At 31.1% G+C, this 17419-nt stretch overlaps 1 protein-coding gene across 3 annotated transcripts in view; it reads right to left on the bottom strand.

Moving 5' to 3' along the window:
- LOC122271730 (uncharacterized) overlaps nucleotides 1-17419 on the bottom strand; it is a 97286-nt gene that overhangs the window by 12436 nt on the left and 67431 nt on the right. For all 3 annotated transcript variants that reach the window (XM_087163384.1, XM_087163386.1, XM_087163385.1), the window contains exons 11-16: nucleotides 16074-16196; nucleotides 13260-13393; nucleotides 10721-10773; nucleotides 9385-9548; nucleotides 6415-6600; nucleotides 4052-4192 (exon numbers count right to left, since the gene is read on the bottom strand). In XM_087163384.1, coding sequence (XP_087019510.1) covers nucleotides 4052-4192; nucleotides 6415-6600; nucleotides 9385-9548; nucleotides 10721-10773; nucleotides 13260-13393; nucleotides 16074-16196 — 801 coding nt within the window. The remainder of the gene's footprint in view (nucleotides 1-4051; nucleotides 4193-6414; nucleotides 6601-9384; nucleotides 9549-10720; nucleotides 10774-13259; nucleotides 13394-16073; nucleotides 16197-17419) is intronic.

Genomic DNA, 17419 nt, shown 5'->3' with positions numbered 1-17419 from the left:
GTTTAATAATTTAAATTTAGTAGATTTTTAGCCACCACTATTTTTAAACAATTCGTAGTCTTATATAATTCACCACTTTTTTCATTTATGTCGTGCTAAACCTTTTAAAACTAGAAAAATCTGTCTAATATTTGCAATTTTAGTTTGTAGTTAAATACAGTTTGATCAGAAGGGCAAGCCATGTAAAATTAGCGTGGCGTTCAACGTGTTAATAGCATTTTTATCGCTATAAGTGCACCAAAAGTTTTTCTTAATATTTTTCTCCCGAAAGTCATTAGTTTCTTTTCGTCTGCTTAGTTAATTGCTGGGATAAGGTTTATGAGGTAAAAGGGCTTACAACCTTGCATACAAGCAGATGGGTGATAAAATAATATTTTTAGAAATTTTGCCCTTTTTATCCATGGAAATTCGGATCGACCAAAATGAGGAAATGAACTAAGAAATTTCTTTCTAGCTTTAATAACAGCAATAATGAAATCATTTCAAAAAATCACAATATTTATATTATAATGCTTTTCTTATTACGGATTTGCTAAGAAACAAGCTTTAAACTCCTATGGCTTATTTTGGTCTATGCAAACTTTTTATGAATTAAAAATACACCATTTTTAAAAACTTCAAGTTGTATAAAATTATAGAAAAACTTTTATGCTAACTTTATGTAAATAATTTATCTTTTGGCAGCTAATAAGTTGGAAAATTTTGCATGGCAATACTGTTTGAAAAATCATCACTTAGAAATATCATTTTTACCAATGCAAATTTCGGATAGACCATAATTAAGGAAAGGAATTTTTTTTTAGTTTTTGAAAACATTTTGAAAACATTTAGGATGCTGAGAATGGGTGACATCTCGGCATTTGGCGCGAAACGCCATTAGCCGATTCATCTATACTTATTGTCATAAATTGAATCGGCATATGATATGATAAAGTAATATATTGATGAGAAAAATAGTGGAGAATATCTCCGTATTCAAGAGTAAAAGTGAATTTTCACATAATAATAAGCATTGAATACACATAAATAAGCATTTAGTGATTTCAAAATCACATCGTTAAGATTAAGAGATAATAAAAATGAAAACAAGAATTGATATGGTGTTGAAAACATTTAATAATATTGTGATATTTAAATAAGAATGCTTTTATAATTACAGTGTTAATAAAAAAAAGAAGCTTTAAACATCCTATGCTCATTTTGATTGATGCAAACTTCACATGGGTAAAAAGGACACCATTCATTCAATTTACGTAAGAGAACTTTTTCTAAGGATGTGATAAAAATACTTTCCCGGAATTTTCGAGGTCCATTCTAAACTATTTTACAAATTTAAATTAAAATTTCCGTTTCTTAATAACTTCAATTATTATTGCGCACATTTGAATAAAATTAGTAAATATATGCCGGTTTTAAAAACGTATTAAAAGTCGTAATATGCATAATTCTTTTTGCAGTTTGTAAATATTAATAAAATTTCTTGTATACATAAAAAAAAATCGGTAAGTTCCTCACTTTTTTACAACACCTAATGGGCCGTGATATATAGAAGCCTTTAAAAATGGCGTTGAAACTTAAATTAATTGTATCGAATAAGCTAAATAAGTTTTTTTTTTCCTATATTTTATATACCAAAATTTTTAATTTTCTTTTACTAGAAATAAATAATAATAATAAATAACTTTCGATTGTATTTCACACATTCGATTATTAGTTCCAACATTGAAATCACATAAAACTGATCCTCTTATAAAAGTGTTTCTTCTTCAATGACATTAAGAAAAAGGCGCAAAAGGGTCAAAAATATAATTTATCCGACTCTATTATGATGGTATTCGTTTGCACAACTATTAAATTTTAAGGGACACCGGTGTCCCTTCTATATATATGATTTTTGAGTTCAAGTAGTTAAAAGAAAAAATATTTATTTGTATTTTATTTCTCTTATTACAAGTGAAAATAAATTTTGTTATTTTTTAATTATGAAAATTATTCTCATAGTTATTAAAACAATCTGTTAGATTATGAGAATTATATTTGCACTGAAATATTGTGTCCAAAATAAAAGAAGTTTCGGGAAAAAAATTTTTTATTCATATTCAAAAAGTTATCAAAAATTTATTTTGCAAATTAAAAGAATTTCAATGATGATATATATTTTACTTAGATCAAAAGAACTTCAACTAAGTGCAAATTTGAAAAATTATTGCTTGAAAATGAGTTATACTTGGAGAATATTAATTTTAAAGCAGAAAAAGGCACCGATGCTTCATGCTGTATTTCATAATTATAATTTTTAAAAATGCTAAATATTTTACCTATTTTGAAATAAATTAATACGACAAATGAAATATATATTTAACAAAAATTCTGCATCGCAAAATTAACGTGAATTAAACTGACCAACAAATTCTATTCGCTAAAGATGTTTAAAAAAAATTCTGCATCACGAAATTAACTTGAGTTTAACTTAGCAACACATTCTTTTCCCGAAATATATTTTATAAAAATTCAGTCAGTCACCACTGTCACCTGTAAATTTCCTACCACTCTAAATGTGAAATTTTTTTCACCTTGATGTTTAGTTAACACTTCATTCAGTGATTTCTCTTCTCTTTTCTTTATTTAACTAAAATTGGGTGCCTGGGCCGCGCAGCGGCCCCTAACCCATATATCATGAAGTATTTACAAGTTGAATTAAAAAACATTTTGAATTATGCAGCATTTAGGCATACCCTCCAACTTATGAGGATTTTGAAAATAATTCTTTCTAGTGGTAGCAAACCAAAGTAGAAATTTTTAAAGCAAATGGATATCTCATAAAACTTTTATCAGAACTTAAGAATCTAGCCATATGGCCTGCACTTTTATAAGTAATAGTGGACAAGTTACGCTAAAATTAATTTTTTTTAAATATTAAGACATTAATTTTGCTACCGTCTAAAAAGAAGATTTCTGAAACTACGAAAATTCCGTAGCAGTTGGAGGGTATGTTTAGGTAGCATTACAGAAGATCAAGCATATTTGCTTGATAAATTAAACATGATTTGATATTTAATATAAGTCATGATTTATGCAATAATCAGAAATTTTCGTGAATATGAAAAGCACAATTGATATTTAAGCATTGATTGGTATTAAATTTGATGCAATCATAGGTTGTGATTAAAATATGAATTAAATTAATATATAAACAATTACAATTGATATTTTAGCATTGAATGGAATTTAAATTTGATGCATTCATAAGTAGTGATAAATTATGAGTAAAATTAGAATATATGCAGATGCGATTGACAATTTAGCATTGAATAAAGTTAGAATTGTGTAATTTTAAGTTGTAAAACAAATATAACATGATATATGATAAATTTACAGAAGTTTTGTTTAATATTGGTATCGCCATCTATCGGATACAGTTTGCAATTTAATTGAGCTGTTCTACTTTTTTCATTGCAGAAGAGTTTGATAATCTACATATTACACTAATGCAAGAGTTCAGAATGAATAGTCCGGAATTGGGCATGACTATGACATTATGGAGCATTATCTCTAATGATTCTTTGCAGTAATTGGAGTACCTCTTCATTCTTTATGAGTTTCTGCAGTTCTTTTATTATTATGACAAGTCTGCGAGCCATACCGGCTGTTGTTGTGGGAATCGGGCGAGAGCCCTTCCTAGTGGGACGGGCTATGCACCCAGTGTAGTTTGCGGTGTGGGATTCACTACAGTTGCAACATTTTGGTGGAGAGTGTCTGTCCTTTCTGCATTCATGGGAGCGATGATTGCCAGCGCATTTCACACATCTTGAGGCAGCGTTGCATGATCTTTGAGTGTGGTGGAATGCTTGACAATTAAAACATTGAATTGGTCCACGACCCCCCCTAAATCTCTCTATTCTGACTGGAATACTTTGAATAGTGGATTCAGTGATTTCCGGGTATTATAAGGTAAGTTAGTAAAAAATCTTTCAAATTGTTAGTGGTTGCGTACACTTTTTTAACAGCTGAAAGAACTTCGAGTGCGAAGGGTTAATATGAGTTCACTTACCAACACAATTTGTTCGCTTGAGGTCTGCTGTTTCGGACGGTGCCACGAAGCCAGGTTTACAGGTGCAATCATAGTCACCAACTGAATTCATACATTTTGTGTTGTTTGGACAGATTGATGGATTAAGACATTCATTGATATCTATGAAAATGACAAATTCTTTCATTAGAGTAAGTTTAAGAAACCAAGTTTATATATATATATATATATATATATATATATAGTCAGAGCATAATAATATGCGAGTAAATTGTCTAAGTGATTGGAAGAAATACGAAAAATATTATCTTTATCACCTTAATAATTTTTGGAATTGCACAGGGTTCAACATTTCTGAAAATTTACACAGATAAATTTGGTTGTACAAAACTTCTTAAAGCTTGTCAAATATATTAGAACAATTTCTAAAATAACACTAATTTAGTCACGATAAAAACTTGTTTTTCATAAAACTTGAACCTTTGTAACTTTTTATTCTCTCTTTAGTTAACAAATGTTGTAAACCATTAAAAATCCGATATCTATCACGAACTAAGTCTTCTCCTTAAAATGTATAATATATATATGAATAAAATATAGAGTCAATATACGGCTTTCTATCCATATGTGCAGGCTCTGACTTTCAAATAAGTCGCCCTATGAAAGATGGAATGCTAATGAATGCTAATTCCTTATTTAAATCTGTTATTTAAATTACAAGGATTACTTATTTTGAATGTTTCTTTTTTTTCAATTAAATTTATATTAGTATAATAAAATGCATTTTTTTCGTATTATTATGGGTTTTGTTAAATAATTTTTTCGAATAAAAATTTTTTTACTAGTTTTTCTCATAGATGGAAGCACTGGAATGTTACTTGCATCCTTTTTTTCGACCAAATATATTTTCTAATTTTATTTTGCGCGATTCAAGCTATAAGCACAACTTTGAAAATTTTTCTTATTCGCGAAATTTGTTAACTGCTAAATTAGTATTTTACATTTAAACCATATTTTTTACTTTGCTGTACGCCGGTAAGTTTTGTTTCTGCTTTCTTTCATTTCATACTCTTTTGCAACTGAATTTTTTTAGTGATCTCATTATAATTAATAATATTTATCTTAGGATAATTATTCTTTATTCAGAAATATCGCATTAAATTATAGCCAAAGATTGATCCTGAGGAAGACTATTATTTTTTCCAATTAATAGTTTTCAATTTTATATTATTTTATTTTTTATATTATTTTATTATTATTACTTGTGTTTATATATATATATATATATATATATATATATATATATATATATATATATATATATATATATATATATATATATATATATATATATATATATATAAACGAATGCGAATTTTTCAAAACTTTTATAAGCATTTAAGGACAAGACAGTTTTCTAATCTAACTATTTGTATACTTGCTTAAACTAATTATTATAGGTATATAGTATAAGTAATAATTATAGGTAGAGGAGGACCGAAATTCCTTTGAGTCCAATTTATTTAAATGCTATTAAAAGAATAGAATTAATAAACTTAATTTATGCAAATGATCTTATTCAATCAATGTACAGGGCTTCCAAATTTGGAGGTGGCTTTTTTGGTAAAATCTCTCCTAGTGATTGATATGTTTATGTTTTTTAGGTATTTAGGTTATGTTTTTAGGCTTCGTTTTGTAAATTTGGTTTAAATTTATTTTCACCACTACTGCATATAAATGATTCAAAGGTTCATGTGAAACGTCACTTTGTCCAAGCTCAATTGTGGTGAGGCTTTTTGATATGTCATTAAAATAACCAATTCTGATAGCTTTAATTGTCTAGCGCTTTTTAAAGTATTTTAGAATGAAAAAAAAATGATTAATGTCTTATTGGTTTTCTTAGCTCTGTTTTCACGCTATTTATCTGAAAACATGCAAAAAACCATTATTTCGAAAATCAGACAAAAATCTTAAATTTTGATACTTTTAATTTTTGATTGTCTTGATTATTTTTTATGTTGAATTATATATACTTATATTCCGTTGAATTATACATACGTTGAATTATATATATCTAAACTTCTATTCCTATTTTAAGGAAATAACCTTGACTTTGAAATTTTCTGCAGGGGAGGGGAAAATTTATTGGGGGCTCAAGCTTACACGGTATTCATTTTTCATAATCTATCTTAATATTAAAAAAAAAAGAAAAACAAGTCAATCAAAGAATACAACCATCATACATTATCTGAAGTTCAAAATAACGGCTCTCAATGATAATCTAAGTAAAGTGAGAAGGTGACGTGAGTAAAAAAACCTGAGGTACAAAACACAGTAACATGAGATAATGCACAAAAAGTGACAAAAGTGACATTTTTTTTTACCTTCACAGTTGTGAATGATAGTTCGCTTGTCAGAGTAGGGAGTGAGAACGCCAACTGACGAGAACCCTTTTCCGCATCTACATTCGAAATTGTTGGTCCCACGTTGGACAGCTGTGCATTCCCTTTGTTTACCACAAGTTCTTTGTTTAATAACATCTTTACATGGATCCGCAGGTGTAAATTTACCTACATTAAAAAGAAAATAAATAAATAAAATCGATATAAGTATATTGGAGAATTTTATCTAAAAAGGATGCCATAACTACACTGGTTATCATAAATTAAGGAAAATTCACAAAAATCGCGATAACTCAAGAAATTACACATGGAATTTTATGAAACTTACCCACAATATACAACACATAGTAAGGTATTAAACAACATAAAAAGAAATTATCAGACATTAATAGTAGTATAGAAATTAGCACATGTATAAAATAAACAAATTGGAAGTATCGGTTTGCAATAGAAAAAGTACCTTTAATATGGAATATGATTGCCTCTAGAAGCAATACAGCACAAACAGCGATGTGTGATGCTTTCAATTATGCGGTCTATCAGTTCAATAGGAAGTGAGAGCCATTGCTCTTGTAAAGCAGTTGCAAGCGTGGCAAGGGTCTGAGGGGGCGGATTGATGGCAGATACACGCCTCCCTAGAGCATCCCAAACGTGCTCGATAGGATTCAAGTCCGGGGATCGAGCTGGCCACTCCATGCGAGTAATTGTTTCCTGTTGAAGATAATCATCAACAATGCGAGCTCTGTGTGGTCTTGCATTATCGTCCTGTAACAGGAAGCAATCACCAATTGCCCCGGCATATGGGCGCACATAAGCATCAAGGATGTTGTCTCGATAAACCTGAGCATTCACGGTTCCCCTTGGAAAGACATGGAGGTATGTGCGCCCTCCTAAGGATATGCCTCCCCAAACACAGACACTGCCTCTTCCGTATGCATCTCTTTCACGGATGTTTGATGGATGATAACGGGTCCCAGGTTCTCTCCATATCAAATAACGTCTACTGTCACTTTCTAGACTAAACCTGGACTCATCCGTAAAGAGAACAGGCCTCCATTGATCTGACGTCCAGTGGACATGTTGTCGGGCCCACTGCAAACGGTCTCTCCTATGGCGTGATGTGAGCGGCACGCAAATGGCTGGTCGTCTCGCATACAGACCACCTTCGTGGAGCCTTCTGCGCACAGTTGACGTTGACACCAACCTTCCGGTGGCTGCAGCAAGAGAGGATCTAAGATGTGTCGGAGTAGCGGTTCTATTCCTGCGTGCACTTAATGTCAAATATCGGTCATCGGCACTGGTCGTAACAGTTGGCCGTCCTTGACTGAACCTCCTAGATGCCGAATCTGTGGTTTGAAATTGCCTCCAAAGTCTATGAACCACAGATGGACTCACATTTAGCCATCTGGCCACTTCTGATTGACTCTGCCCTGCCTCTAGTCTCCCGATGGCTCTCCATCGTAGTTCTTCAGGCAAATGATGCCTAGAGGTCATTATTACGAATTGGCTATCTCAGATTTTCAATGTCGCAATCACAGTAAAATTTGTTTGCTTTCTCTCAAACTTGGACTTTTATGCTCCAGGCAGATGACGTAAGCCGAGTGCAGCGCCACTAATTTGCATATTGCAATTTTACTCAGCTACTCTTAGTGGACAACATATGCAAATTTTGCACGGTTTGGCTTACTTTTGAAAGAGTTATCGCTATTTTTGTGATTTTTCCTTAATTTATGATAACCAGTGTACTTTACTTCTAAAATACAAAAATCTAAAGTTATCGAAATTAAGAAATAAATTTCAGATTTTTACTTAGAAAGATAAATTTATCGAGAAGAAAAATATTTTTAAAAACTAGAATAAAAGGAAAATGTGTACAATTCTGTATTATTATATATTTCTGAAATACAAAAATACAAAATTATCGAAATTAAGAAATAAATTTTAGAATTTTACGTAGAGAGATAAATTTATAGAGAAGAAAAAGGTTTTTAAAAGATATTTTTAAAAGCTAGAATAAGAGGAGAATGTGTACAATTCTGTATTATGATAAGTAAATTCATTTAGAAAAGGGAAGTATATATAAATACTATTTGTATATAATTGCAACTAAAATAAAGTTAAAATATACGTAGGAATGTCATATAAATGTAAATGCATTGAAAATAAAAATGAAATATCAATGAAGGCTAAGTAAATATAATTGCATTTAATATATATATATATATATATATATATATATATATATATATATATATATATATATATATATATATATATATATATATATATATATATATATATATGTATATATATATATATATATATATATATATATATATATATATATATATATATATATATATATATATATATATATATATTAAATGCAGGTCGGACTCTCACAAAGAGCAATAAAAAGTCAAGAGGAACCAGATAAGGCCAGATAAAAGATTATTTTCTGAAGTTAATGGGCAATAATTCGTAGATAAAGTAGTCATTAAGATAATCCCAAAAATTTCCCACCGTCAGAGTGGTGATATCCTTTTAGCGAATCAAAATCTTTAAATTTTATCAATTGAATGACGTTTCAGTACGATAAGAAGATCCTTGCAACCACTCCCATTCGGAGCCTCAATTTAAAATCTCGGGACAGCCAAAATTGCGTGTCTTCCATGGCTAGATAAATCTGGGCCAATTCCAAACAATCCCTGAAATGGGGAAACCATCAATGTAAATATCCCACGAACACTGTTTTCCATACCACATATAACGTAATAAAATGACTTTTTATCAGAAGCCGCCTAAGTCTCTTCAATTGTCTAGCCTTTAAAGGCATAACATTACATATATATATACACACAATTGCAACTAATATAAAAGGGTAATATGTTTGCCTGTTATATTCATATACAATATATTTTAGGTATCAGTAATAGCGCAGCATTTCCTTACTTTCAGTGGCTTCACTCTTATCCAAAATTAAATGAGGAGGCATTAAGCATATGTTATTTGTTCCACCAACACATGAGGATTGATCTGTTAGGATATTGATTTGGTCTAGTGGATCTGTATTTAACTGTACTTCTATCAAGCAATTATAGGACAAAGTTTTCATTCTAAAAAAAGAAATAATGTATTTAGTGTTTAACTTCTGTAGAAGATTGCGTTCTAATAAATATTTGTAACACAGGGAACACATATTCAGCTTAGTCAAAAGCCTGTTGCCCAGTTAATAGCACCCTTATATTTTAGGCGGGATACATAAGGTATTGACTATATTACTGATTTAATAAAGCTGGCGATGTATCTACAGGTTTTTCATTGCAGGTCTAGTTTTTTTTTTTTTTTTTGAAAAAAAGAAACAGAATCGCAGACGGTTACTTTTTGAAACAGGGTATAAAAATAGCATTTATCCAACGGTGCCAATTTGAGTAGTAATATTATCATTGCAGGAAAAGTTTTATTGCCAGGGTTGATCAAATATAAATAAGACTTCTAATAACTAAGCACTACAACAGTTCTTTCAAAAATATTATTTCTTTACATATTTTCCGTAAACTTCAACGCACTTTTTCCAACCTTTTGAAAGTTTCTTAATCTCGGTAGCATAAAAACAAGTTGGCTGTGCAGTCAACGAATTGCACGCAAAATCTCCATTTTGATGAAAATCTGTCTACACTCCAAGTGCTTTTGAAGGGGTCCAAATAAATGGTAGTCCAAATGTGCCAAGTTCAGGCTATATGGAGTATGATCAACTGTTTCCCTACGTAAGGCCAACTTTCCACCCTTTTTGTAAAAATTTATTCTAGTGGAAGCTAAGTTTATGTTTCTATGTGTTATTTAACTTGTTTTTCCACACCACTACATAACGATAAAAGTATACAAAAGTTCATAAGCAACTTTTGTTGCGTTACTGCGGCTTTATGAGGTGTCCCATTGCTTGTTGCAACACTTTGCTGATGGGTATGCCACTTGGACCGATTACTATTCTTGGACCGATTCATAGACCGATGGACTGGCTTGTCTTTCGCTAAGATATCACAATAATAAGTTTCTAATATACACACTAATAATTTGACAATAATAATTTCAAAATTGTTTGTGAAGAAAATCAATGTACACAACACCTTGTGAGTCCTTGAAAACACTTGTGAGTACCTCAGCAACGAATCAATGAGATTTCGCTTTGAATTTTTTTTTTACTAATTGTTAATTGTATTTAAAAAAAAATATTTCCGCTTTTTACACTAAATTTATCACATTTTAAACGAAGCTCTATGATACTCACTCACAACTTAAGATGTAAGAGGACTGATAATTTTTCCCGAGTAGAGTTACCATCTGAAAAAAAAAACAATATATAAATTGTCATCGAATTGTTAATTGTTGAGTTAATGAAAATATAATTCTACTATGTAGAATCATTTAGAAAATAATTATATAGATACTTTTATTATTGCTCGCGAACCTTACTACGTCCGATCACTAAAATATTTTACTGATTGTATTATACGAATGGCTATTTAATAATATACGTACTTAAAATATCAAAGCTTATTTTTAATATCAAATTAGTTTTATTACTTAATTTATATTCCATAATTATCAACCGTGATAACACATCATGCATTACATTATAAGTTACAACTTATAGCTCCAAACTCCAATTTTACCGAGAAAAACGTTTGAAAAAAAATCCTAATTTATCGGTTATAACATACGGATTTCAGCTTATTTGAGAATATAAAGGTTAAAAAGGAGCCAATTGGCTGGTGCCTTCGTAAGAACAACTCTATCACTTTGCAGTTGCAGACAGAAACTCACAACTGGGTGTTTAGTATAGTCTATGAAGTTTAAAAATCTTCATCTTGACTGTGAAATAAAAGACGGTCAGTCAAATTTCTTGTATTAGAAAAATTGATACAAGAAATTTGACTGACCGTCTTTTATGATTTTTGAATACAGCATCAAACACTGGTGTCATTTTCAGCGTAAAAGGTAAAATCTTACAATGACTGCTCCCTTCCAAACCATATTTTTTTTCCCAAATTTGCAGTTATTTAGATCTAAGAGAATTGAATTCCTTCAATGAGCCAGACTGAGATGCTATGAATAAACTTGTGACCATCATAAAAACACTATGCCGCTAACATTTTGAGAGTTGTATAAAAATGTCATTGTATCTGATTTTAAAAACATAGCATGACTAATTAAATTTAAATTAAATCATAATATGATTATTTTCTTTAGATCGATAAACACTCACTAAAAATAACGAAATATTAAAATCGTTCAATCAAATGATGTACTTTTAATCTCACTCCCAAGTAGCACGGGGTCTTATCAATACATAAAAGCATTGACATTTAAACATTTTTATTGCCTGTATGATGGCGATATTTTATTGAAAATTAAAATAACCATCGTCTTATTCATAGAAACTACCTACCTCAATAAAAATGACCACTTGCCCTCATTGGTAATAACATGGAAGGTAATAATTACATTAACGTTTACACGACTATAAAATTGTCAAGTTTGACGCCGAAATCATTTGCCTAAAAGAAGTGTTCAAGCGATAAAAACCTTTTCCGAAATGCAAATATGTAAGCACGAATTATTTCAGGAAAATTATTATGTAAATTTATGTATAATGTGTTGATAAATATTTATGTATTAATTGTATGTTAGAAAAAAATATTGCACATCATAATTGAAACTGAAACTGTATTAAATATCTGGACACATGAGGCCACTTGCTGCTCTTTTCCCATTCATCTTGAGCTACATCTTCGTGGTGTTTCGATGAGGTTGTGGAATGCAAATGAAGTAAAGCAGTATTTATGTGGATGATTGAGGTACTGACTGTGTAATTATATTCAGTAGGGGGAGCACATCATTATTACAAAAGTGATAATACTTATGACAATTTAAAATGATTTTAGAAAGTGGCAGTAATCTAATAAAGTAAGAAGAGCCACTCTGATTGTGTGTTGAAATTGAAAACGAAACAAACCAATAACTTAATATATGCATACCTGCCAACCAAGTACGTAATTTAGTAATTTATTTTGTTGGGTAAAAGAAATTTATAAACAATAAAACTTTAAATTTGTTTATTAAAAAGTAGAAAATTTTATTAATAAGAAAATTTCTCAGTTTACTACTTGAAAATATGTCAGCTATGTTAATATTTTAACAAAATTAATTCCTATTCATACCATAGGGCTTGAATGCGAGAATTAAATTTTTAATACTTAGAACTCTCAATCCTTAGTCTGAAATCACTATGACTCAGAAGACAAAGTGCTAGCCACTCAATGATATGACCCAGTTTCGAATCCCAACGATGGCTGGTTGATATGAGTTTTGCCATTGGCTTGGCTCGCACCCACCGCAGTGCTTATCTGAAATATCCTTAGTGGTAAACGAATAATGGGTTAGAATCTCCTAGCCATTGGGCTAACCTAGGGGGTTTCCGTGGTTTTCCTCCCCGTGTAACACGAATACTGGTTAGTTTCATCAAAATGTCCTCCACGAAGGATAGTTTGTCCTAATACTTAATCCAGGAGTTACCTTGTCTCCTGGATTGGGTTTAAAATTGCAAGATTACGGTGTTTAATATTGATAGTCGATTATTGATAGGTGTTTATTGATGAATACTGAAACTCAAAATTGGGTTGGCTTCATCTAAGGAATGATTTTTGATGCTTACGAGAAAACAACATTAAAATTTTTTATTCGAAATGCATAACATTTATTAATAATATATTAAAATAAACTAGTTAAATTACTTTCAATTATACTAATGACATTATTTCACTTACTGCATCTCTTACATCCTTTTGAAGAGAACTGTAGTTTATAATTTCCTTTTCATCAGAATTCTGAGAAAACTCTGTTGATGGGGCAGCGTAAAATTGCTTCGATATGGGCAAATATCCTAAATAAGATGCTTGAGCTAAATAAGAAAATTAAGAGGAATCAAATTCATAACTATTACGAAATTTTTAATTTCATATCATTAAACAGTTGATAACACAAATTAGAAAGTCAAATCTCAAAAAGACATTAAATAAAAAAAAGTAACATGCTTGCGCTGAATAAGAAAATTTAAAGAAATCATACTTAATAACTTTTATGATATTTAAATGTTATGCTATTAAACATTCGATAACAGAAATTAATAAACTAAATGATAAAAATATATCAAACAGGGAAAAAGAAATCTAAAAAGAAACTATTTCTTGAATGTCAAGATGAATGCTATCGTTATCAGCTTGAAATATACAAATTTAATTCAGAAACCCATTTTAGAATAAGCATAGAAATTTTATAAAGGGTAGGATTATTTTGAGTGAATTATGCTTAAATTTCATTAAGATATAAAAAAAAATTCATGCATTAAAAAATATTTTTATAAAATGGTGTAAAAATGGTAATAAAATGCATAATGATGCATAATGGTAATGATGCACGTTTCAAATGGTACATAAAATAGTAACTTTATTTACGAAAATTGCGCCTTTAATCCATAATAAAAAGATATAATGAAACTCAAGTGGAATAATTATGTGGCATTTACAAAAAGTCGAAAATGTCAATGATTCTTTAAAAGTTTAATATTTCTCAACGGAAAGTGTTTACTCTAATTGAATTAATAATATTTTATTAACTCTTTAACGACCCAAGCAGTGGAAAATTTATCACAGTTAACGTCCTTAGTTTTTTAATCGCATATGAACTCACCATTTTGTTTGGGGGCTCTCTTTGGTCATTTGCTTCACAGCAGGCAAGATCCCCCACGTCACTAATAAATCAAAGACGTGTTTTTATTGATATTGGAACTTCCTGGCATTCATCAAAGAAGATCGATTATTTTTTCCCCCCATAGAACATTTTTCTGGTTAAATATTCAAAAGCGGGAATCTTATACTATAATACGAGGAATGGTTGCCAAGTCGAAAATCGCCCCAGAATTAATAAACTCCGGTAAACTTGGGGGTCTGGGGTTTTTGGCCGCGAGGAATCGATTGGCGCCGGTTTTGAAGCGCTACGGTCGAGCAGTTCGGAGTTACAGATAGGATATTTTCAAACTTTATTAGTTCGCCATAATGGCTATAGATACTTTTCTCCACTCTTATAAATGTATGCTAATGCGAACCTTACAATTAAATTATTAATTTTCGACAACTTAAACCAATAATATACGAAGGAATTAATAATTTAATTGTAAGGTTCGCATTAGTTTACATTTATCAAAGTGGAGAAAAGTTTAACTTTTGTGTTAAAATCACCGTCAACAAAGTCCGACATTTCAACATTCATCAGATTTCAAGCTACATTTTCAACATGCAGAACGCACCTCTACATGAAATTCTTCAAGGAGCCGGAATTTTGGAACAACAAGCGATCAACTCAATTCTACCCGCAAATGGACAACTGGAATATACCGTCACTGTCAGAATGCTTCTCCATTATGCCGAACAAGCTTACCCGACCGTCAAAGTTGCCGTACTTCACCCTGAATTTGTCGCACGCTTCTACGTTACAACAGCGGATGGCGCTTATGAAGGAATGGCTCTTCTCAACGATATCAGCGACCAGAACAAGGCTTCCAACTATCTATACGGCGTTCAACAAGGATTCGACGTGCTACTCATTCCCATTCACAAGAGAGCTCAAATGGATAGAGGCGAGCACAGGATGCTAGGAATTTACGAAGCAAGCTATGGAGAACGTCAACTATTAGTCTGCGATCCAGTCGACAACCCGCTGCCCATCGATAGTGCATAGAACCCGATGCATAGTTTACAATGGTGCACTTTAACCAGTTATCTTTTCACCAATGGTTTCACAAATTTTCTTATGTCATGTATTGTTTTGATAAATCACAATTGAAAATTTAAATCTTCGAGTTAGCTTCGATACCTGTTTTCTCCGAGCGGTGCTCGGTCACCCGCTGGTAATGTAAAAAATGAGATTCTTGTATTTTTTTTTTCAATACTTTTTTCATAAAATAGGCATATCCAAAAAATTATTTTTATTTCAAATTAGGTAATGGTAAATAAATGAAATGTTTTGTCTCAACTTCTAATAAATATATATTTTATTTTATTTTATTACCATCGTTAAACAGCCGACCCAATTTTAGATTTTCGAGTACTAATGTTGAACTTCTTAGCATTGTAATTTTGTACCCAATTCAGAAGACAATCGAACTCCTTGATCAAATTCGCATAAATTTGCCTTGGAGGACTTTTTTATCAAACAAACCCAAATTTGCGTTACATGTAGAGGTAAACCACAAAATCTTCCCGCTGTTAGCTTAACGGCAAGGGGACTTTAACTCATGATCCATCTACCACCAAAGATATTTTACATCACCACTGTTGTCGTTTCGAGCCGGACCAGCCATCGCTGGATTCGCACCCGGTTCCCCTTATTGAAAGGCGAATGCTCTCTATCCCTTGAGCCTCCACGTCTCTAATAAATACACAATAAAATAGTTCAAATCTTCAGAATAGAACCACGCAGAAAATGTCACTAACCGGGTTTAACTATTATGCTCTTAAATTGCTCTACTAATTAAAAATTCCAGAGGAACACGAGAAATAGATTTTTTTTTTTTTTTGTCTTACCGATTTCAGAGCATCTACCATCTATTCCAAAACTTAGCATAGGTGGACATTGACATTCGCCCAGTTCACATGTAGCCGTACGCAGTATACAATTCTGCCTGAATGATTCAACTTTACATTTATCTAAAATGAAACAAGATAGAATACATTTTAATGCGGCTACTAGACACAATTTAAAAAAAAAAACTTTTTTTATTATCCAATTGAGAATAATTTCTGTTAACCCTTTCGCGCCGACTGTCACAAATACGTGACAGCACAAAACCGTATCAATCAGGGTAAATAGATTAAACTGGTGATCAAAGTAATTGTTTAGCAGTTTATTTGTGGGCGGAGTTATAATTGTTTGATTTATTTAATTCACCATTACTTTGTTCAAAATAAAACTATTTAATTATACTTTGAATTAACACTGATTAGATATATGATTAAACTAACAATAATTAAAGTAAAAGCAAAGTAAGTCTGTCAAATTAGAAAAGACTACATTTAAGTTACCGTTTTTTATTTAATTACAACTTGATTCTGATTTTGTACGAATGCTTTTCTGAATCACCCGTCCCCAAGGGGTTAAGTAACCTTTTTCATGTTTTTTTCTCAGAGCTAATCAAAAACATTTTTTATTCAAACAGATTTTCGATGCAAGAAAGTCTAAGAATTTGGGCAATCCATATTTTTCTAATCAGTTAATAATTTTACATTGTTACTGTTTTTTTACGTTTTCACCATAACAACAAGAATCTTCACACAAAAATGTCGTGGCGAGGAAAATTATTGTTAACCTAATTTTTAAATTAAATATCAATCAGTATTAAATAAAATCTGTCACCAACTTTAAATATTTTGGGTTCTATATAGCTATCTACACCCTTGTGCAAGTTAATTGAAACAAACTTTTTTTTCATGTTTTTTAAAGAAGATGTTTTGGGGTTATTTCGGTTACAATGGGGTTGGACCTTTGCAGCCTATTGACGGTATGATGCGTTCTGAGCAGTACATTACTATTCTGGGTAAAAAAGTTGTTCCGGAGTTGAAGAAACGATACCCTGATGGAACAGGAATTTTTCAACAGGATTTAGCTCCTTGCCATACGTCCAAAATTGTCAAGAAATCCATGTCTGAGAATCAAATTGAGACATTGGAATGGCCAGGGAACTCTCCGGATATCAACCCAATTGAGAATCTCTGGGCCATATGCAAGAATCGCCTATTAAATATGGACTGTACAACTATGGAGAAGCTAATCACGGCGTTAATTCATGTGTGGTATAAGGACACAAATATTATAAATGACTGTAAAAAATTAGTGGAATCCATGCCGAATCGTGTCCAAATGTTAATAAAGT

The sequence above is a fragment of the Parasteatoda tepidariorum genome, chromosome 5, assembly GCF_982258835.1.
Source record: "Parasteatoda tepidariorum strain Cologne lab strain chromosome 5, Ptep-v5.0, whole genome shotgun sequence".
In the NCBI taxonomy this organism is placed as follows: domain Eukaryota; kingdom Metazoa; phylum Arthropoda; class Arachnida; order Araneae; family Theridiidae; genus Parasteatoda; species Parasteatoda tepidariorum.
This window is presented reverse-complemented; position numbering and strand designations above follow the sequence as displayed.